At 38.4% G+C, this 21,138-nt stretch overlaps 1 protein-coding gene across 1 annotated transcript in view; it reads left to right on the top strand.

Moving 5' to 3' along the window:
• syndig1l (synapse differentiation inducing 1-like) overlaps positions 1-21,138 on the top strand; it is a 43,357-nt gene that overhangs the window by 6,861 nt on the left and 15,358 nt on the right. The window contains exon 2 of the mRNA XM_026142757.2: positions 673-1,316. Coding sequence (XP_025998542.1) covers positions 804-1,316 — 513 coding nt within the window. The 5' untranslated portion in view covers positions 673-803. The remainder of the gene's footprint in view (positions 1-672; positions 1,317-21,138) is intronic.

Raw genomic sequence — 21,138 nt, 5'->3', positions numbered from 1 at the left:
TTCGTGTGTTCGAGTGTAAGATGAATGTGTGAACCACTATTATGAATCATCACAATACAGTTACAGAATACTAGCAAGTCATTTTTAATGCTCTACCCGCTGTGTTATGTCCATCGTCAACCGATTTTATTTATCGTACATTTCATAGCCGATGTGTAACTGATTTTAGTATAATGAGTCATAAATTTATACATACATGGGAGCCTTCTGAGCTTTATATGGGTAGGAGGCCTCAGCTTATCAGGATCAGACTGTGACAGTAATGACACCCCAATGATCTCTATAAACAATGTAGTGATAAAAATCAAATTAGGTGGACAGAGAACACATGGACACTGATGGTGGAGGTTGATATTTTTAGTAGATGGAAATTTCTATGATGTACTGCTGTTAATACTCCAGTGTGTGTGTGTGTGTTCATGTTACTTTATGTGTCTAGAGCAAGGAAGCAAATTAAACTTAATTGAGTCGTCTGCAGGGTGCACCTCTCGACAAGCAGAATGTTGTAAAATTTGTTTCTGCTGAGGAAACGACAGCTAAACTTTGATCTGATGCGAGCGAGATTTGAGTAACTGCTACCTGCTGGTACATGACAAATAAAATTCTCCTTCCAAGTTTTCCACTGACTCTAAAAACGCTCCCCGTCTCTATTGCTGTTTCTTTTTCCTCTAGGTCTCAGAGTGCTTAATGCCATTAACTCCTTCACTGACATAAACCAGTCACCGAGGAGCCTCTTTCACATCACTCTTTCATCTCCCTGCTGTCACCGAGAAGCTCCTTCCACTTTTTTACCCCTGCTGATTATGGAGAATCTCAGTGAACTCCAAAATCCTTTGCTGGACAAAAACAGTAAACACATGATCAATGGTTACGGAGGAGAATTCCCCAACAATCATTATCAGGAAAACATTATAAACTACTTTGCTGGAGGAGGAGGAGGTGGAGGAGGTGAAGGTGGAGGAGGAGGAAAAGTGAGTAATGGCAATGCAGTGAGCGGAAGTTACAATACCAACGGGAAGGTGAAATCCCAGCAGTTTTTGGATGCCACCTCGCTACATCTGGCAGTAGAAGCCTTCTACAGACCCAATTTCATCCTATACAAGGAGGACAGTGGCAGCATTAAGGCTAAGGAATACAGAAATGAGTGCTGTGAGACCACCTTCACTGAGAAAAAGGCAAAGGAGGTGTCCAACACAACAGGGGCAGACACGCCCAGCACGGAAGAACCCCAGACGAAGCTGCTGGAGGACGGCGAACACATCAAGATCCAAACGGTTTCCTATGAGGTGGAGGAGGAGGAGTATGTGGAATATGAGGTAAGGGCAAAAAATGCATTCAGCATGGAAAGACAATGCATGATAGAAAGCTTGCATTATTTTAGATACTTTTTAAAATTTGCTCTGTTCTTAACAAAAAGCACGTAGAACTAAAATTAAAATAGAAGAATCCAAAAGTAATAAAAAAATGAACTTGTTTAGCGCCTTTCAAGAAACCCAAGGGTGCTTTACATGCTTTACAAAAGTATATAAGTAAACAAAAAGGCTGGAGGGTGAACGCTTTGTTGAAGAGATTATTTTTGAGAGGTTCCTTAAGAGTTCAGTGTGGGGTGTTTCAAAGTTCAGATTACAGAGAGTTCCAGAGGGTGGGGCCTGCCACACTGAAGGCTCTGTCCCCAGAGGTGTGGAGGGTGGTGCGTGGGACAAAAGCAGGCCCATTGCATTAGAGACTGTTTGTATGGGTGCAGCAGGTCAGATAGGTACCGAAGGACCAGAATGTTGAGGGATTTGTAAGTGAATTGTACCGAATAGTACCATATATATAATATTTTAATATACATATAAATTTCAGTTCAGTCATTCATAGATGCATGTGCAGTTTCGTAGGAAAAACCCAAAGCAGGCAGCTAATGTGGGTGTGCATGTGTTTCTGTTAATTGACAGCAAGCTTGCTTGTATTCCTGTGGTAGATCTGCATTTATATCATCACACCAAAGGATTGAGCTTAGCTCCTGGATCAGTCTGCCATTTTTGCTAAACACAAATCCATTTGATCCACTGACCTTGGCCTCAATTCCCAACTCTTGTAAAATTCATCGTTAGATAATAATAAATCACCCATGTCTGCCTCACACAGGAATATTAGGTACCACAGCTTTAGCCACAGTATTTTCACTCTCAACCGACATGACCAATAGCACAAAGCACTCCAAAGGATTTAGGGGATTGGACTGGTGGAATAGGGTGTTAAGAGTCGACCAGTGTCCTGCAACGCTTAATGGACTGGCTGCCACACACCTGAGTCCACTAGAATGAACCTGGACTGCAGTGATAAACATGCAGCTGCAGAAATGCTGCGTGAAATGGGTATATATAGCTCATAGAAATAGAAGCTGGGGAAGGGAGGAATGTAAATGATTAACTGAGCTCATCCTGGCAGGATGAGCTGAGGAAAAAATTTGATGTGCAAATGTCAAGAGCAAATAAAATCCAGATTTTCTGATGTGAAGGTTTATTCCATTGTAGTTGTAGATTTGCACACAAAATAAGAGCGAATACATGAGTTACAATTCTTACTGAATTCACACAAAGTCTCTATTCATAGACTTCTAGAGGTTCCTTTTAACCCACTCAAAGGTTAAGCGAACACATTACCATATAGTTCATATTTTTCCACACACTTCCTGTTTAAAAATGAACAAGTGCTTAAAAAAGCATCATCAGGCCCCACAGCCAGATTTGAGATGTAAAAGAGGCAAATACACAGTGGGACTCATTATGTAGCCTCCCAACAGGAGATCATTGACACCACAAAGTGTGTGGTGTCTCTACCACCAGGCCCACAGTCTGACACAATGTGCAGAAGGAAGACTAGAAAGCCCCTACACTGACATGCAAAAACTCGTCTGTGTCTACCATTCGAAACACTGCCATACAGGATGTATTTGCAATGTAACTAGCAAACAGCTACCAATCAATAGCATATTGATTTGTTCTCTCATGCAAAAAAAATACACATCAGTAACTTGCACAGAATGCAAGTTACTAGTTTTTGTATTCTTCACTGCCTTTGCTAGCACTCTGCTATAGTTTTTATGTACTTTTATTCCAAACAGTAACCTGAAAGTCACAGCAGGACTGTGGCTATGGACAATAAAAAACACATGGATTTAGCTTATAGGTTGTAAAAATAGATCCAATATCAAAGTGCCTTATAACTTAATGTATCAAGTTGCCAGTATCAAGTTGTTAGCTCGTGAGCATGCAGTTTTCAGTCAGACTAGGGCCTCCTCGTCATGTAATTTCTTTTCATTGTTTCCAACCAAGATGATGATGGCAGAAACTCCCATATTGAGGCTCCAAAACCGATGGGTAATATCACAGCACCTATACCCACCTTTTATACAGTCTATGATTTTGACTCCCATATAACAGCCCATATAAATCCCATATAAAAGTTTGTTCTTTAGAGATCGTAGCAGAAACTCAACAGGGTGCCTTTAATGACCCACCTGAAACTGAAAATCCTAAATCCTAAATGTGAAGAGGTACTAGATTATTTTGTGTAGCACATGTGGACTTTTAAGGCATATTGTGAAATATGAAAAATACAGTTTGCCTAATGTAACACAATTTTATTTGTTTAAAGCATAACATGGGTGCCAATTTGTGTGACACTCTGCAAGCGCTGCCATATATTACCATCCTTTGTTTTAGGCACTAGGTCTTACATGACCAATGCTCAACTGATCCAAAATCCAGCCTCGTTTCCTTTCACAATGTAATTACAAAGAAGAAGAAGTTTTCCTTTTCCTTTTTTTTTTTTTGTTTACTCCACATTGACTTTTTGAAGTTTTTAATCCTTTTATCTAGTCTGCTTCTCTTTATTTGCAGCTCCTCCTTAGTGAGTTGTATTGATTTAATAAAGGGATCAGTAAGGTGTAATGGTTTTTGCCTGACTCAGCTGAATAGAGCAATGAGAAAAGAGTTTTTCTCTATGGTTTCTTTCTTTCTTTTAGAACCATTGGTATTGCTTAACCAAAACTACTTCTTTTGCGATGTCTAATCCATAATCATCATTATTCCTGTAACCAGGAATGATACCACCAGTGTAAAAAGCATATTATCTATAAAGTTTCTGAATTACTAAAACTAATAACTAGAAAGCTAATCAACCAAACTCAGCAACAAAAAAATTTGCAGGCTTATAGAACAGCAAACATTGAAGTGCAGTGCTTCCGACTACATAATGTGATCTATGTCTGCTTGAAGCATGATTCTGGTGATTAGAGTTATGGTATTTTTGTCAGCTTGGTTAAGATTTGGACAAAAGCCTTTTTACTGGTGCGCTGGACCTTAATACTACTGTATGTGCCGGTTTTATATAAAGACAGAAATATGAATGCAAATTCTTTAGATCAAATATATAAAGCCCATTCGCTTAGAATCACTTATAAACAGACCTTTGCAGCGTTTCAGGCAGGCACAGTGTTAGCATTAGTCACAAACCCCATTCCTGGCCAGTTGGGCCCATCCAAAAACATGCTTTATAAATCAGGCAGTCTTCATTTACACAGAAAGCTGTTGGGGTCATAATTTGTGTCATTCTCTCTGCTGCCATTTTAATATCACCACCTGCCATTTCTCTTCATTTCTCTTAATTGGATGCCATTTTGAAAAGGCTGTTAACCTGATCCACCCAATCCCAAAAGAACTAGTATAGCAGCTGATATCCTCATAGATCTTCTCACCTTTTTGGCATCATTTAAATTAGTATGAACTTTATCTGGACTGCTAGTCATTTCCTTCACTTCCCATTTCAATCAAATGAGTTGAGATTTGCTCTTGTTGGACTTTTTTTATTAACCAATGTAAAATGATCCAATTTGGCAGTCCAGCTATGGGTTATTCTTAACAATTAGAAACTTACTTGTTCACTGTCATCTAATAATCATAATGGGTTTAAAAAATATATAAAGAAACTCAAAGTTCCTGATCTCAAAATTGAAGCTGATGTGAAAGTGTAATAAACCAGCTTTTTGATTCCTATTGTAACAGACTACAAAAAAGTAACCATGTGAGTTAATGGTCATTTTCAATTGTGTATGATATTTATTTTGTAAACTGTTTCCATTTTTAAAATAGACAGCAGACTACCGTGTGTATGTTCACTGTCTGCTAAGGTTCTACCTTGGAACCATAACTCACTCATGATGTGCAATTTCAAGAAATGTGATGATGTGATGTTACCTTGGCTATATCCTTTTCTTAATACACAGTGTTTATATAAATAAGGTTTGAAGTATGTAGAATCACAAAATACATTTAAAAGTCTAAATTTTGATATATAATTTTTTAATCATATAATCCGTATCTGCATTGTGAATCGATACATCACTCATGCTAAATAGATTTATCCCTTAATTGAGTGAAAAACTCATTTATAGGGTTCTCTTACGTTCCCTATAGTAAACCCCAGATTGTCATGAAAGGTATTTGCCTTACCCATTACACTACACAGCCAGCTGTCCTTGCCCGCATCGCCCTTATTAAAAGCCTGGTGCCATCACATGTTTTAAACGTCTGGCGCTGCTTATAGTATTAAACGCCTGGCACCAATTACAATGGAATTTAAAATGGCAGGTGGCATTAGTACTGTAGTTTTATTCTGCTTGTTCTCTGCTTACCACATTGCCCCTACATTGGTAGCAGTTTGGCAGCTTTGGTTAATTCACTTTGTGTTCCTGACCTCGTGTTGTTGTGACGCACAGTAATGCAGAGAGGGAGCATTCTTTTTTCAGCGTGGATATTGCTGTTTTTGATGGTTGCAAACAATTTCATGGTCTATTACCACAATCACCTGAACTGGATTTGGCGTAGAATGGGATTTTTCATAACAACTATATATCTGTATTAAATTTGGTCTTTTCCAAAATGTATATAGCCCTCCATCCCACACTCCCTCAATTTAGTTCTCTCTTCTATGTGAGTGTTGAGTGGTTAAGGATGACTTGTGTTGTGAAGTCACACAAGTCATGACGAACTGAACCTCAGGTTGTTTAAATATCTTCAGTTCAGCTTTTGTACACTTAAGTGAATATTGCTGCTGATGGATGCTTGCATGAATTCAAACAGTGCACTTTCCACTACAGCTAACTTAACTCTCATATTCCCTCTGTCAGTGTGTAGTCATGTTAGATCTGATATATTGCCTACCTTAACCCTTGTGTGGTGTTCGTATTTTTGTTACTCAGCCAGTGTTCATGGGTCTGGTGGACCCATTAGAGTTTTGGCTTTCCAAATTAACACCATCAAACAATTTTATGTTAAATTACTCAACAGATGTTTACTTCATCCCAATTACAAGACATATGAACAGCAAACATGGTTAATTTTTTCCCTTTACCTTTGTTAGATCACATTTATGAATTAATGTGCTTCTCGTTTTTCTTTTATATAAAATGTTATAAATAAATCAGTTATAATCAAGTGGAGTGAGTGGAAAGACACAACACATTTACACGTGAAAAAATAATTAATTGTTTAATTTTTCTTTTGAAAAAAACTGAACACGGGTCTCACAGACCCGAACACCATACAAGGGTTAAATGGTAGTTCAGTCACAAGATGTTAGTCACAAGCTCCTTTCTATCCAACCATTTAAGGCTCGAAGCTGTCTCACCCAATTAACACACTTTATACCTGAGGTGGCATTCATACTGCCTGAGCTGTGCTCACCAAATTGTTCTTATATTGTCCCACTTCAGATCTGTAAGTTCCCGAATTCCTTAGTCTTTTCTTGCAATAACAAAAGTTTCTTTGTTCATAATATATACATTTAACTGTATAAGTCTCTTATGGTCCCAGGGACAGTGCGTGCCATGCCTACTCAGATTGTTCCAGAGAAAAACTCCAAGTCATAGCCAAATTCAAATGTGTGCTGTAGTAAATCTGTCTCCTGCCTGACTTCTCAGTCCTTGTCGAACTGAGTGCACATGCCAGAGCTTCATTTCCACTCCATCAGTTATCCACTGGATATAGAAACGCCCTAAAACATTCAATTAATACTTGTGCCTGCTTCACCTCTCATTAAACCTGTCAATGAGAAGAAGTACAGTTTAACTAATTGTATGTCATTGCTGAGCGTCTACAACAGCAGAACGGCTGTCTTTATACACTACAGCTACACAGATGTGGTTACTTATAAGGCTTCTACCACAAATGTATCACATTACTCCAGCAGTATTTGAATCTTGATTATGAAACACAGAAGGGTAATGAAATAGTTTTTTATACCTCTCATATTGTAACAAATTCCACAGAATATAGTGCATTAAAATGAATAAAATACAAATAAATAATATTAGGGTTTAAATCGGAAGAAGTTCATTGCTCATTAAAAGCAGAATTAAGTGAGCTTTGAGTTGATGAATAATTAAAAGTCTAAATTAGTGTTTTCCCAAACCTTTGGAGCCACGGCATATATTTCACATCAGAAAAATCATGCGGCGCACCACCAAACAAAAATGTCACAAAAAGCATATTGATCATTTTTCCCCGTGCCCCAGGTATAGCGGGATTGGCTCGGTTTGTCCGTAGTATACATTTTTTGCTTTCTTCTGACCACTACTCATGCTAGGGCCTTCATCTGTGTCAGAATTTTCTCCAGGACATAATAATGGATTGGATTTATATAGCGCTTTTCAAGGCACCCAAAGCGCTTTACAATGCCACTATTCATTCACTCTCACATTCACACACTGGTGGAGGCAAGCTACGGTTGTAGCCACAGCTACCCTGGGGCAGACTGACAGAAGCGAGGCTGCCATATCGCGCCATCGGCCCCTCTGGCCATCACCAGTGCCCAAGGACACAACGACCAGGACAGAGAGCCCGGGGATTGAACCGGCGACCTTCCGATTACAGATGCAACCCCCTGAGTCACGGTCGCCCCGACATATCTTCCTTTAATTTTTAATTCCCAATATACTATATATCATGAAATCTCTCAGGGCTATGCAAACACATATATATTTTCATAAATTATAATATGCATAGGGTGGCTCCACTCAAGTTGGTTGGATTCCTTTCTTGGACATTTCAAGATCACATTACTGAGAAAATCTTTTAATCAGGTTTCAGGTTTTAATCAGGTTTACCCCCCCCCCCCCCCCCCCTTTTTTTTTAACTTAATGAATGAACAGCTTAGCCAGTACAGTATGCTCATGTTACTTTTCCTTTATTTTGCTGATTATGTGTGTATATGTGTGTGTGTTTAAATTACAAAAAAGATAGATAAAAAGAGAGAACTACTGCAGTGGAAAGAAGTATTTTATTTTTAAAAGGGTGGGCCTGAAAAGAGTTATTATATAAAGCACAAACTCTCCAATGATCAAAGTGCATGAGTAAATTGCAGATAGCCTCTGAGGAGAATCAGTAAAGTAGAATAGCAATTTCTTCAAGTACGAAATTAGAAGTAAAGCAGCTCTTAATGATATTACTGGAGAAACTGAAATCTCAGTATGATTCAAAGTACCATTTGTCTTTTTTAAACACTTTTAGAGCTCAGTAACATCTCAAGTGTAAAAAAAAACCCCAATAATTTATTCAAAACACTAAAACATCAAATGATTAACTTTTGTTTACTAACACTTACATTCCTTTTTACAAAACGCATCCTCTGTCCAAAAGCCCCTTTTAAGTCTTACATCTCCCATTAGAGTACTTTATTAGTTTTTCCCCTTTATTAGTTTTATTTTATTTTGAGTGCAATATTAAAAAGCAGAGCAGTTTGTAAGCAGAACATTTGCTGAATAGAAGCAGCATAATGGCATGCACCAGAATTATTGAATCGGTCCCAGCTGCAAGGTCACAGTTCTGCATTGTGACCTCCATGTAGAACATGAAAGGTGAGAGTTTTGCCTTCAGAAAACACTTTACGTGTTCGAGGTGTCTGTTCCAGACAACTGAGGCAACCTCACCTGCCTTCTCTTTTCAGCATCAACCACAGGAGGGCTACCAAATGAAGCCCTCTTTCTCTGCCTTGCTCCTGGTCTCACTTTTGTGAGGTGAGAACATACAGTCAGCTTGATTTGAAAGAGCTCCTGTGTTTTAGGCACTGATTTTTCCAAAATTATGCAAAAGGCATGCCTGCTCAGATCCCAGCTGTAGTCACTAATCTTGAATGCCAATAAAGTATGTCACACGAGAGGTAAACTATTTATCTATTTGTTTATTCTTTTTTAATTTATGCTGTTAGACGATGTCATTATCATGTCACGGTGACTGATACAGGCCGTCAAGATGCCAGTGCTCATATTACAACAGTTGGCAAGTTACTGCTCTGCTTTATTATTTAGTTGTGTGACAATATAATCAAGTTAAAGGTGACGGTTTTGGTGTGCAGAGTCTGAGTAGGGGGACAGTGTAACTGATGTTTTTCTAACTGAAACCAAAAAAAAGAGGGAAGAAAATGCATTTAGAGCATTTTTTTCACTGCAAGTCAGGGTTGAGAGAGAATCCTCTGCAAAAAATAAATAAATACATTTGAGTGGGAGGTGCAACCTTTGAATTTGGTGGTGAAAGATGTTTTTTCAGGTAAGCTCTACACAGGGGCAGGTAGAGACCTGGTGGATAGGTCTTGAAGAGAGTGCATCAATCAAATAAGTGCTTGCAGGAAGCATGATGTGGCAGGACAAAATACACCAAGGCCACGGTACTACCTGAAATCACTCATCCCGTGATAGTGGTGGTGGTATCAAATTGAGAAGACGGGTGGAGTTAATGAACCAGCAGAAACTGATTTGCCTTGATCATAACCCGTTCCCATTACTTACCATTTCACACATCAGTATCTGGGTTTTTAGATGGCAAATACTTCAGTATAATGAAATGACACTTAATCATAACATGATTGCTAAACATTGTAGTAGGGTGATTTAGTAGGTATTATGGCTGTGGTTTAATTTCATTTTTGACTGGGCCCCAGAGGTCTGTAAGTGTCCAACTGACTACTTATAGGCCAAATAATTGGGGCAGTTTTTAACTTATACATTAAAACTGTTCTTATACTTAAGCTGCAAACACTAATTTAGCTTTGTACAAGTCAGTTTATACTGTTGGCTGAGTTAAAACTAAAGAAGTTTAAAATTAAAAGAGAAGAATTAAAATATGTTGTCTTATTACCGTTTTGTTTCTTCAGCTGTCATCCTCCCATATCCCATCGTCTCTCTTTCACTGTCCACAAAGCATCAGCAGCTCTGCACAGAAGTACAGAGAGCTGCAATGTCAATGTTCAACTGTCCTGTTAATACCCCTCCCCCCAAGGTCCTAAATTTCACGCTAAAACCCTGATACTAGTGTAACGATTATGTGTGTACTATACATATATAGAATCAGGGATGAACAGGCTTAACGTGTTACTGGCGTTGACATACTGGAATATGGGTGTTCTTTAAATCATTTGAGTAAATGCGTCTCTGTCACAGCAGCAGCATTATGCTAGTGTATGTTGTTTGTAGTTATATCACATATTGTTAATTTGAGAAAAACCTCTGACCCTCGCTGGTAAACATACTTACATGGTGTTAATGATATGAACAGTTCCATTATAAGTGCTATATTTATGACTCCCTTAAAGCATGGAATGTGCTTTGAGAAGCTACATATTCAGAAATATAACAGGAAAAGAAAAACGCCTGGTGGGCTTTCCTAGAATGGGAGGACTTCACCAGCACAGTGTTAATGGAAGAGGAGAATAAATGACAGCAACGAATACTACCAAAACTTGAGTTTGAAAATGGCTGCACCATCTGTTGCATGTTCTTCAGCGTACAGAATTTGCATTCATCAGTGCATATCATATTCAGTGGCAACATTTCATTAAATCATTAAATCCTGTCTTTCTTCAGCTTTTCCAATTGAGATATTGTAATTTTAAAACCCTAAGCCTTGAAGAGAAATCCAGAGAAAGAAATACAATAATTGACCTCTGTTGCCTTTCTGAATTTTAAATCAGACCAGTTTGATTGAAAAGGTTATCAATTCTGTCTAAATCTGTGGGAATATTAGTGCCTATGGCTTAATTAAATCCAAAATGTAGTCATTCTTCAGTTCACTGCACGCACATTGTTCTTCCTCTGAAAGGTCTAACCATTATGACAATGTTTCATGTATTCTAGTGAAATCTTTCAGACATTTCTTTGTGGCAGAAAATGACAGACCAATCTCTTGAGTCATTCCCAATTCAGCAAAATGAAAGTGTTCTCTTTTCAAACTAAAGATATTTATTTCTCAGCTTGGAAAATCTTTCTGATCTATCGAAATCTTCTGGTTCCAAAAACTTGATTGAACATTGTAACTTTCCAGAGTCTGTGAGTCACTGCTTCCATTGGCCAAGAATAACTCAAAAATGTGGTCATGATAAGCAGAAACCTTATCCTTCATTAAAGATTGTTTTTTTTCTCCTTTGATGTTATATTCATTTGGAATGTCAGTAATTTACACTAATTCCATATTAAGTTTTTCTTCAATGTTAATTTATAAAAAGATTTAGGAATGCTCATTTATGTGTATTTATTAAGTCGCTCTGCTCTTGGCTGCCTTTTTACATCATTTAAAGAATGAATCAAATCTTGTGCCAAAACTACTTTTGAAATAGTAGCTCAGAATTTCTCCTTAAAATTGCAAAAGAGTTCTGACAGATTGCCACTTTGTGTGTGATAACATGCATGATTAGTATATTTGAAGTTGTAAAGAGTCCAGATAGGTATGAAAGGCACCACTGCAAAGGCAGCGGATTTTTCCATTCTATTTAATAGGACACTAAAGTCCTCCTCCAACCACATGGACACATTTTGTTGGAGGAGTATTAACAGCAACATCATAAGTCCTTGGGTGATTATTAAACGGAAAAGTATGGCAGTGATGTTCTGTCTAATGCAATACTAAGTCACACACAAACAAAACATGCCAACCAAACTCTGTTTGCATTCTGACAATCTTTGCTTCCTGGGATCGTGTGGTATTAAAATGGGATATCAGTTTGAGTCACTGCATTTCATTAATTGTTTGGCATGGCCTTGCTCTCTTCCACTCAGCATGCATTAATACATGGCCCTATATATTATACAAATGATCACTTGGAAAGCCACAGGGTTAGTTCCACAGGAATTATAAAATTAAGCAAACTTGGCCTTGAGGGAGTGTGAATAATGACATATTTTTAAAGTTGCAGAATTTTATATAAGGAATTATTTTTTATAGATCTTTTAGTTACATAAACCTTTGTTTTTCTATTAGTATTTTCCTACCTGATGATTATGGAAAACATTTCCACTGCACTTTGAGCTAATACAACTTAGAAACCAACTTTAATGAACTGTGTGACTACAGGTTTGTTTGTGCCTCCTCCACCTGAATTATCTCCTAATACAGTGGGGCAAAAAAGTATTTAGTCAGCCACCGATTGTGCAAGTTCCCCCACTTAAAATGATGACAGAGGTCAGTAATTTGCACCAGAGGTACACTTCAACTGTGAGAGACAGAATGTGAAAAAAAATCCATGAATTCACATGGTAGGATTTGTAAAGAATTTATTCGTAAATCAGGGTGGAAAATAAGTATTTGGTCACCTCAAACATGGAAAATCTCTGGCTCTCACAGACCTGTAACGTCTCCTGTAAGACGCTTTTCTGTCCCCCACTCGTTACCTGTATGAATGGCACCTGTTTGAACTCATCATCTGTATAAAAGACACCTGTCCACAGCCTCAAACAGTCAGACTCCAAACCCCGCCATGGCCAAGACCAAAGAGCTTTCGAAGGACACCAGGAAAAGTATTGTAGACCTGCACCAGACTGGGAAGAGTGAATCTACAATAGGCAAGCAGCTTGGTGTGAAAAAAATCAACTGTGGGAGCAATCATCAGAAAATGGAAGACATACAAGACCACTGATAATCTCCCACGATCTGGGGCTCCATGCAAGATCTCATCCCGTGGGGTCAAAATGATCATGAGAACGGTGAGCAAAGATCCCAGAACCACACGGGGGGACCTGGTGAATGACCTGCAGAGAGCTGGGACCAAAGTAACAAAGGTCACCATCAGTAACACACTACAACGGCAGGGAATCAAATCCCGCAGTGCCAGACGTGTTCCGCTGCTGAAGCCAGTGCATGTCCAGGCCCGTCTGAAGTTTGCCAGAGAGCACATGGATGATACAGCAGAGGATTGGGAGAATGTCATGTGGTCAGAGGAAACCAAAGTAGAACTTTTTGGTATAAACTCAACTCGTCGTGTTTGGAGGAAGAAGAATACTGAGTTGCATCCCAAGAACACCATACCTACTGTGAAGCATGGGGGTGGAAACATCATGCTATGGGGCTGTTTTTCTGCCAAGGGGACAGGACGACTGATCCGTGTTAAGGACAGAATGAATGGGGCCATGTATCGTGAGATTTTGAGCCAAAACCTCCTTCCATCAGTGAGAACTTTGAAGATGAAACGAGGCTGGGTCTTCCAACATGACAATGATCCAAAACACACCACCCGGGCAACAAAGGAGTGGCTCCGTAAGAAGCATTTGAAAGTCCTGGAGTGGCCTAGCCAGTCTCCAGACCTCAACCCCATAGAAAATCTGTGGCGGGAGTTGAAAGTCCGTGTTGCTCGGCGACAGCCCCAAAACATCACTGCTCTCGAGAAGATCTGCATGGAGGAATGGGCCAAAATACCAGCTACTGTGTGTGCAAACCTGGTAAAGACCTATAGTAAACGTTTGACCTCTGTTATTGCCAACAAAGGTTATGTTACAAAGTATTGAGTTGTATTTTTGTTATTGACCAAATACTTATTTTCCACCCTGATTTACGAATAAATTCTTTACAAATCCTACCATGTGGATTCATGGATTTTTTTTTTTCACATTCTGTCTCTCACAGTTGAAGTGTACCTCTGGTGCAAATTACTGACCTCTGTCATCATTTTAAGTGGGGGAACTTGCACAATCGGTGGCTGACTAAATACTTTTTTGCCCCACTGTATGACAGTGTTTTACCAAAACCCTGAGTCTGCCTTGAACCTAATCATAAATACGTCAAATGAGGTTGTTGTAGAGACACAAACAGCCTTTTTAGTTGTTTATTTAATCTTAAAGATCATTTTTCTTTTTTATTTACCCATAGCCACTGTTTAGACAAAGGAGCACACCAATTTGGGTTCTAAGAATAGGCAGAGGAAAAAGCATTAATGATGGTCATCATAGTGATTCAAGTGCATGTTTGCAGAGTCTCTACCCAGAACAGGAGTGGGAGTCAGTAAGCAGCAGCAGGCATAATTGGTCATCCTAAATGAGGATAATATGATATGTGGCTTTCACTGTTAATTACAGAATAAGGAGTAAAAGACTCTCCTTATTTTTGGTTCTGAATAAGATTCCTGAAAGAGAAACGAAGTAGCACAGATTTTCTCTCTGCCAGACGTCACTGTTGTAACTTTAATCCTTGCCTGAATAGCAACGTGAATAATGAGAAAGATGCTTTTGCAATGAGTTTCGAGTAATATCAGCCCTTCGGGAGTGATTACATGTTGCAATCCCTGAGCAGTTTTTTCCCTCTTTCTTTCTTTCTTTCTTTCTTTCTTTCTTTCTTTCTTTCTTTCTTTCTTTCTTTCTTTCTTTCTTTCTTTCTTTCTTTCTTTCTTTCTTTCATTTATTTATTTATTTATTTATTTATTTATTTATTTATTTATTTATTTATTTATTTATTTATTTATTTATTTTTATGGGCAGACATGTAATGATTAGTCTGTTAGATTTAGGGGTTTTTCTTCCTCACAAAATGAGCAATATGTAGAATTTGTGGCTAGTTATAATACCAAGAGGGTGTTCTGATTTATATCCCATCTGTCCCTCTCCATTACTGTGGCAGGTCTGACTTGACACCTTTTCAATGGATGTGAATATGTAATACAGTCATGCCAAATCACGTATTACACAGCTAAAGGCACCAGCGAATCAATTACCTGCTAAATTATAGATGCAAGCTTTTTTACTGTTAATGCAGCTACCGTCTCAGTTGGGGTGACGGTGCTCTCATCCCAACTTGCAGGAATGTGTTTTGGATGTTCTATATTCTGAAGCTACTTAGATTAGTTAAGACAGCCCTATCCTTTGAGTTTTTTCAGGAGTTTCTTTCATTTGCATAATGTAGGAACACAGTGTGCTCCTGTTTGCTGAAATATTATTAGTTGCAACTTTGTATAAACCATATAAGTTGCATTAGTATTGCAACTTATATGATTTATACAAAGTTCATGATCCATGATTCTGTATGTTTTTTTTAATTTGTTTGTTTTTTATTTTGATCATTTTACCTTGTCATAGAGTTTTTTCATTTTTCTTTATGCTATGTATGCCTTTTTTTTTTCATAGTGGAGAAGTGATGGGAATGAATGGTAGTACTATATGGGGAGCAACACACAGCAAAAGTCCTTGGATTGACCAGTCAGATTCATGATTCATGAAACCCTACAACTGCACCTTTAAAAAGTGTTTCAAAAAAGATAAAATCCAACTTGTACTGGGGTCCCACAAAACAAGAATTTGTTATTTTTGTCAGATTTAATCACCAATTTCTGTGCTCAACAGCACAGTTTTGCTTATGCATTTCAACCTGTTTACACAACCTGATGTGAATGCTAAGCATGATGTGTAGTGTTTCCCTCTTGCAGCCTCATTACACGATCCTAAATTGCACACCTGTCAACAAGAAGCAACGGGGCAACGAAAAGGAAAAATAACAAATATTTTGTTCATTAATCCAACACTGCAAGTACATCCCCTTATAACTGCAATACATGTTTGGGAGAACGACATCATGAAAAGCTCTTAATACTGAATATGCCTCTCACATACAGGAGTGTCGTCGACCCAGAGTTTGTGCACTCAGGTACTGTGTAAATCTTACTAATCATATGGTAAAGATTATATTATTTTTTACTTGGTGTTTCTTCTGTTATTCCTCTGAAACCCCTAAAACCACACATCTAGGGCATCTTTTTTTACTAGCTAAATGGGGATCTGACTGTGAGAACAAGGGATGGTGAGCACTCATGGTAGCAAATTGTATCTGCACCCTAAATCATACTTTTTTTCACTCTAAATGGAACCACAAGTTACAGAATAAACATTGTGCTGTATTGATAGACTATAAACTAACATCTGAGAAAATATGGTTATTAGGAAAAATTTTACTGAGGTCATATATCGAATGTGATGAGGCTTTTTTTTTTTTTAAATAACCAGAGCAGTGTTGCTCTGTTAGTTAGAAGAAAATGCAAATTTAGACATTACATTAAATTAAATTTGATACTTTATGCCATTTTCAGAAGCATAGGAGTGAAAAAATGATTGTGATTAGAACAGTGCAAACAATAACCCCAATGACAACACTATTTTTTTAGGTTGTCTGATGTGGTGAAAAATAAAGAAAAATACAGTTGCGAAACTGTATGGTGTTTGTATGCCAGATATTTGATTTGATAAGTAGTTGGTAATGTAGGCTAGCATTCTTTCTGTCTAGTTGCTGGGACGTTAAGAGAAACATAACTGTTTTTGGTGTTATCCTGTTAAATTAACTCTGTGGATGGACCTGCATGGTTGAACTGGCACAGATTTTATGTCTGATGCCCTTCCTAACGCATTGCATTTATCTTGATACCAGCATTAGCTGTATGCTAGCTTATGATGCGCTGAGGCTGGGTTTGTTATCCATCTGGGAATTTCTGATAGTTAAATGGTTAATGGTAATGGGTACACTGGCCAGGTTAATAGTTACATTAAATATTTAATATGCCAATGCTGCTGAAATGAGTGCTTAACTGACCTTGAAGTTCATTGTTCTATTGTTGCTGTTTGTGTTCAGCTGCTAGCGAGGTGAGGGGCTGTGTGCCTACCTGACTGTAAAGTTGAGTGTCAGCTAGCGGTGAAGACACAACAGAGTACCACCAAATGTGCATGTGGTTGTTATGGCAATACCCCATAATATCATTTCTATGTGATACCTGCTACTCAGTCTGTGGCTCTTTTGTCAAACTCCAAGACCAGAGTATTGTTTCTGTGCAGCCACTCCCCTCATAGTTTCATAAATGGTTGTTTTGATTTCTGTGAAGAAGATGCTTTCATAAATCATTGAGTGATGCTACTGACTAGCCAATCCGTGGCATGCAGTCTGCTGATGTCACATTTTTGGATCGCCTCAGATAGCTTGAAACCCCGGTCGAGTAGGTATTAAAAAAAAAAACCTGGTACCAGGTACTATGACCTAATGGAAATCCCTAAAAACCATTTTGAGCTGTGCCGAGGTGACCGGAGTAGGTACTAATGGAAAAAGGTCATTACAGTTGTTAATATAATACAATAGTGCTTTTTTGTGTCGATTAGTACTGAATCGCTAGTGGCTACAGACTTCTGCTTGTTGCTTTAACGTTCTTTGTTTTCTTGCACGATTTCTTTTCATTTCACCTGAATTCATATTCACCACCCGAAATATAAATATTCTGAATGTAATCTATTTTTTTAAGCAGGTAAATAATTCAGTGCCCTGTGGCTGTTAAGTAGTTTCTTTCTAGAGACCATCCTGTAGTACTTTACCTTTGCGTAGCCTCACACAATTAATTTCTGTTATTTAAACTGCTGGCTTTTGCTTTTAAAGTAGTTGAAGATATAACTTTCATTTTCTTTTATTGCACTGTTTTGGATATTAGTGGAAAATGATGTATTTAATTTTGTTCACAAAATAATGGCAGAAGTGCATACTAAACTATCGGGTAGACACACACACAATGGGTTATTTTATGAAATAATACATGTAATGTGTAATAAAATAAAATGCTTCGGTACCCAAATTTGTGAAAATCCTCCCCATGATTTTTGCAAAGATTAAAAATGATCTTGCTGTTGTCATCAGGAATTGTGACATTTAGATGACATCAGATCTGATGAAAATAAATCAATAAATAAAACATTTAATTAAATTCTACAGGTTGGGGGGCACATTTCCTGTAGTGCAAATTACACAAGCTTTTGTTTAAGCTGTCACAGCAGAATGGTGAAATCATCAGTTAGCTGTTCATTAACTGTCAGCCAGTTACCGCATGTTGACAGGATTTACACCTCGTAGGAGATATCTGAGCACAGATAGCATCACCTGCATACACAAGTCATTAGTCCTTTCTGCTACTGGAGAGATAAACATTTCATAACAAACCCACATGCGCATTTGCTCATTTAAAGTTTGGCAAAAAACTACAAAGCTGTTTAAACTGAAGGTATAATCTACAGCATCTTCCAGATAAATATGTCTGTAATAAATAATATAAAGGTTTTCTTACTTAAGCATCTCCTATTACAAACTAAAAACGTGTGGTGGTGTATTTATCTGGAACTCTTGTGGTCTGGGTGTCTATTTAACTTAGCTGAGCTTAACAGAGACACAGAGCAGAGAGGTTAAAGCAGCACGGTTTGCAGGGTGTGTTTTTAGAAGCAATCATTGTGAAATATCCATCCATCCATTCGCTTCCGCTTATCCTTTTCAGGGTCGTGGGGGGCGCTGGAGCCTATTCCAGCTGTCATAGGGCGAGAGGCGGGGTACACCCTGGACAGGTCGCCAGTCTGTTGCAGGGCCAACACACAGGGACAGACAACCATTCGCACTCACATTCACTCGCACATTCACACCATTCACACAATGGCAATTTGGATTTTCCAATTAACCTATCCCCTCAAGCTTTGTGAAATAAATGATGATAAATAATGAAATGTTTCTATTTCTATATATTTCTCCAGTTTTTTATTTATTGCTGCTGCCTTGCTATTAACATTTTATTCCTACACAGTTGAAGTGGATCAACCATGATTTCATTGTACATGTACAATAACAATAAAGGGCTATTCTATTCTGTGATTCACTGTGTTGTTCTAGGTAACGCGGTCCTTTGTCATCATTCACTTTCCAGTTCTAATAACCATTATATTCTAATAACAATAATAAGCTTTTGTTGGGCCAGGAAGCAGGGCTAAGTTTAAATATTGTGGTCACAAACAGTATCCAACAGTTTTTGTTGATGGGTTTTTCTGTAAACCCGGTAAAGAAGTTTGCGACCCGTAACGTCATTCAGCTCTTGATTTGATTTCATACCCATCATTAATTTTGAGAAAAATGCTGTAAAAGATAAAGTAATTTCACTGACAACTGAGACAGTCTTCCAGACGGGTTAGTGGCCTGTTTTACTTTGAAGGTTTGTGATTAATGACCTTCCTTCCTTAAACACAGACTTATCTGCAGGTCTGCACTGATTTCAGACAACCTAAATCTTCACCTGCCTGCCTCCCCTGCTTCCTGAACTTTTCTCCCCACAGTAATCTAAGCCAATAGAATCCCTGGATGATGTGTGTTTTGATTCTCCAAACAGCCAGAAGGCTGTGCAGATATTGTCAGGGAGCTCTAAGGCACAGCACACAGCAGGGCTGGCTCTGCAGAGATTGCACCATAGTGCTTGCTTAAGGCCACAACAGCAGACTGACATTATGCACTCTTTAAGCTGCATTATGTTCATGTGTTGCAACCTTCTGGTGTCCACATGTCATTATAAAGAGCATGAAAATATATTGACCACCTAGACAGGGGCCCGTTTTTGCAGCTTTTAACGGCTTTGTAGGCAAAGCTTTTCACACAGCGTGGCATTGTCTGAGTGCACAGAGAAATTAGAAATGTTCTTCTGCGGCTCAATTACTTTCTCTAATACGGTTGCATTCAAAGGGTCTATTTTTGGAGACGATTAAACCAGTATTTCCCCCTCCATCGGTGGGCAGGGCCCCCATACATCTCAGCCACCCACCCGCTAATCCTCATCATCAATCAGGCAACATTGTTACAAGGAGGGTGTGTTATTGAAATTAATTAAAAACTGTTTTGCCCTCAAACCAAATGTATTTCCAATACTCTAACATGTTTACAGAAGCGTAACTTTCAATATAATGCTAATGTCACTGTTCTGCACTCTTGTTCACCGATATGAAACACAAAAATAAACATCAGAAATGCATTTTTAAGTAAAAACTGTACACTCTTCTATCAAGCCAGCCATGGTCTAGGATTGGTTCTTGATACAATATCTGGAATCAACGTGTGAGCGATAGGAAAGGTGGTAACTTCTAAAAGTACTTTTATTGCACCATGTTCATTCACTCATGAGCTTCTGTAACATGAATCAAATGGCTGAACTGCCACCTCAGCATACAGTCAAGTTCTGTAGTCTTCTTAATGACCTACTAATTTTATTCAGGTGTGCTGCAGCAAAGTTTCAGGACACTGGCCCTCCGGGACTGGAGTTTGACACCCCTGCCTTAACCAGAACTTGTATAAAAAAGAATAAAATTGTCACTATAGCTATCTTAAAAAATAATAATTATTATTATCTGGTCAGATCATATATCATAACGATTCTCACGTACTCTGCCTTCCTTCCCTGACCTTTTGCCTGACATCCAACATCTGTGCAGACATCATCTCTCTTATTGAAATGTTGAGCAAAATTGACGTCTATTTATTTGACACAATAGTCACCCACAATTTGTTAGCCTTGATTGTATTTTTCATTTATTTTCCATGTTCCACCCTCATGCTGGATCATCCTTCAAACAGGATAATGTGGGAAGGATGCAGCTTAATGTCTCATATAGAAACTGTGGCCTCAATCTGAGACTTCTTTTCATCCCTGGAAAATAAATCTCTGTACTTGGTCTCGGCTTCGTCGAAGAATCCAACAACAAAGCCGCAAGAGGAACGTGTTTGTATACGTGCATGCTAGAGAATGACGTAGTCAGAACGTCCTGTACCGACTTGTGAATTGTAACACATACTGATCTTTTCAGCTCTGGATCAGGACTCTGAATTTGCATCATCCTAAACTGTATGCAGATGTATGAGCATCTATTCTCTTTTGCTGCAGTTTCTTGTGAGAAATGTTGCATGGAGCGTGAAATAGTTTCATAAAGCTTTAGGGAGGAGGTGTGTTTGATTCATAACTATTTCACATCTGAAATGGGGTGTACTTTCAACCGTAGTTATTTTTTTCATGCCATCT

Source organism: Astatotilapia calliptera, chromosome 15, assembly GCF_964374335.1.
Source record: "Astatotilapia calliptera chromosome 15, fAstCal68.1, whole genome shotgun sequence".
In the NCBI taxonomy this organism is placed as follows: domain Eukaryota; kingdom Metazoa; phylum Chordata; class Actinopteri; order Cichliformes; family Cichlidae; genus Astatotilapia; species Astatotilapia calliptera.
This window is presented reverse-complemented; position numbering and strand designations above follow the sequence as displayed.